Source organism: Physella acuta, unplaced genomic scaffold, assembly GCF_028476545.2.
Source record: "Physella acuta isolate Inbredline_101_S28 unplaced genomic scaffold, ASM2847654v3 ptg000058l, whole genome shotgun sequence".
NCBI lineage: Eukaryota > Metazoa > Mollusca > Gastropoda > Physidae > Physella > Physella acuta.
The window spans coordinates 1,491,100-1,493,124 of record NW_026731578.1 but is presented as its reverse complement, the minus strand read 5'-3'; the positions used below and the strand labels follow the sequence as shown (position 1 = coordinate 1,493,124).

The window sequence follows — 2,025 nt, the reverse complement described above, 5'->3', positions numbered from 1 at the left end:
GCCTGGTGAATATTCTAACAGCAAAAGCTAAAGGAGCATCAACAGTGTGTGTCACTGGTAAAGTTGCTTTATATATCATTATCTAATTGTTAAAAAATGACTTCAAATGAGTAAAATAGTTGCTAATTACTACTGTATTGTTAATTTAAACTAGTTTAAAGACTGTTATACCAATGTTTTTGTTTAATTCATTTCTAAAGATACCAAGAAAATTTGATACTTTTAAGGAAGCCTTACTTGTAATTTTTCTAAATTACTATTTGTATGTATCAGATATTGACGAAGCTAGGCTGAAAAAGGCTAAAGAGATTGGAGCAGATTATGTGATAAAAATAAACAGCAAAGATCCGTTAGTTGCTGCCCAGGCAATAGAGGAGACAGTTGGTGATAAAGTAGATATAAGCATAGAATGTAGTGGCGCTGCACAAAGTATTCAGACAGCTATTTGTGTAAGTATTTATTTCTCTCAGTAATACTAATTATCTAATTACATTGAGGCAAAATTTGCATTAGTTATTATAATTAGGCAAAAAAGTAGCATTAATAATTTTCTTATTGTATTGAGGCAACAAAATCTGGAGGTGTAGTTGTTTTGGTTGGACTTGGTCAGGATACGGTTGAGTTACCAATTGTTAATGCGGCTATCAGGGAGGTGGACATCAGAGGCATATTCAGATATGTGAACTGGTAATTAGGCGTACATCTGTTGATTAATTGCATACAATAGTATCTTCATGAATTAATTTCATGCAATAGTTTTCTTAAATTACTACAATTACATTGTTAAATCTAATTTTTTTTTAAACCCACTTAAAAAGAAACAATATTTTTTAAAATTTCTTATTATAAAATATTGTTTTTTAGAGTAGTACTAAAGCAATGAGTGATGATAATCAGTAATATGTTTGACCTTTTTGTAGCTACCCTACAGCCTTGGCCATGGTAGCCTCTGGGAGGGTTAATGTTAAGCCACTCATAACCCACCGCTTCAAGCTGGAGGAATCTCTTCAAGCTTTTGAGGCGGCTAAACGAGGGGAAGGAATCAAGATAATGATTAAATGCAATAAATAATAATGACAATCATTCCTGAACTCAGCACCACAAAAATGTGTCATTTATGATGCTGTGTGACAAGTCAACTTCTGCAACTCAGAACTTTATGCCTTCCTTTTTGATGACGTTTTTATATTCAGAATACAAAATTTGTTTATGTTTTTAAATTATCTGTACTTTTACCTGTTATTTTATTTTGAACTTACAACATGTTAAACAATTTAACTCTTGTCTGTACTGCCATCAGCATTTGTTGTACTACACATTTTTTTATGTTTATGAAGTGTCTATATATAAATACATTTTATTAGTAATGGAGCATTTAAGATTTACACTACAATATATTACTTTGGTTTACTTATGTGGTATTACTGTTAACAGATGAAATGTAATTTTTTAAAAATTATTTGTATGAATGGAAATGGGTTGACCAGAATAAAAGAGGGTAACATACTTAGTCAAATCTTTCTATTTTAATTTTCATCATTGGCTTAATGAATCTTTGTCAAATCATTAATGGTGTTTCTACCACCTGCTTGATATTTAGATTAGACACACAGCATACAAAGTTTTCCAGGAGAAGATAACTTTAGTATCAGCGCAGTTGTTTTGGCTTCTTATGACAGCTAGCCAGTAGAACTTTAGACAACAAATAGACAGACAGGCAGCTCTTTTGTTTAGATGTTATACCTTCAGCACTGTTAAAAATTGTTCAATACAGGCTTGAATTTTTTGATAATGATAGGCTAACATGTGCCCATTATTTAGCTTAGTCTAGTTAGTAATTGGTTTGGTCATTTTTGAGGTCACTACTTCTAATTGCCATTGTTAATCCAAGGCCAACGATAGTCTGTGAGACATCAGCCAACGACTTTGTGATCAACATGCATGATAAGCTGATTCAAGTTTTAATTTCATCCTAGAGCCAGATATGCCAGGAAATTTTGCCATTTTGAAATTATTGATATAGGG

At 31.9% G+C, this 2,025-nt stretch overlaps 1 protein-coding gene across 1 annotated transcript; it reads left to right on the top strand.

The window, feature by feature from the left end:
• LOC131947670 (sorbitol dehydrogenase) lies at positions 1–1,516 on the top strand (the record flags this gene model as incomplete). The annotated part of the gene is given in 4 exon segments (XM_059308931.1): positions 1–57; positions 274–449; positions 566–687; positions 921–1,516. Coding segments are annotated over 4 exon segments (506 nt in total), but the record flags the coding sequence as incomplete, so codon positions are not given.
• Between the last annotated feature and the right edge of the window lie 509 nt (positions 1,517–2,025).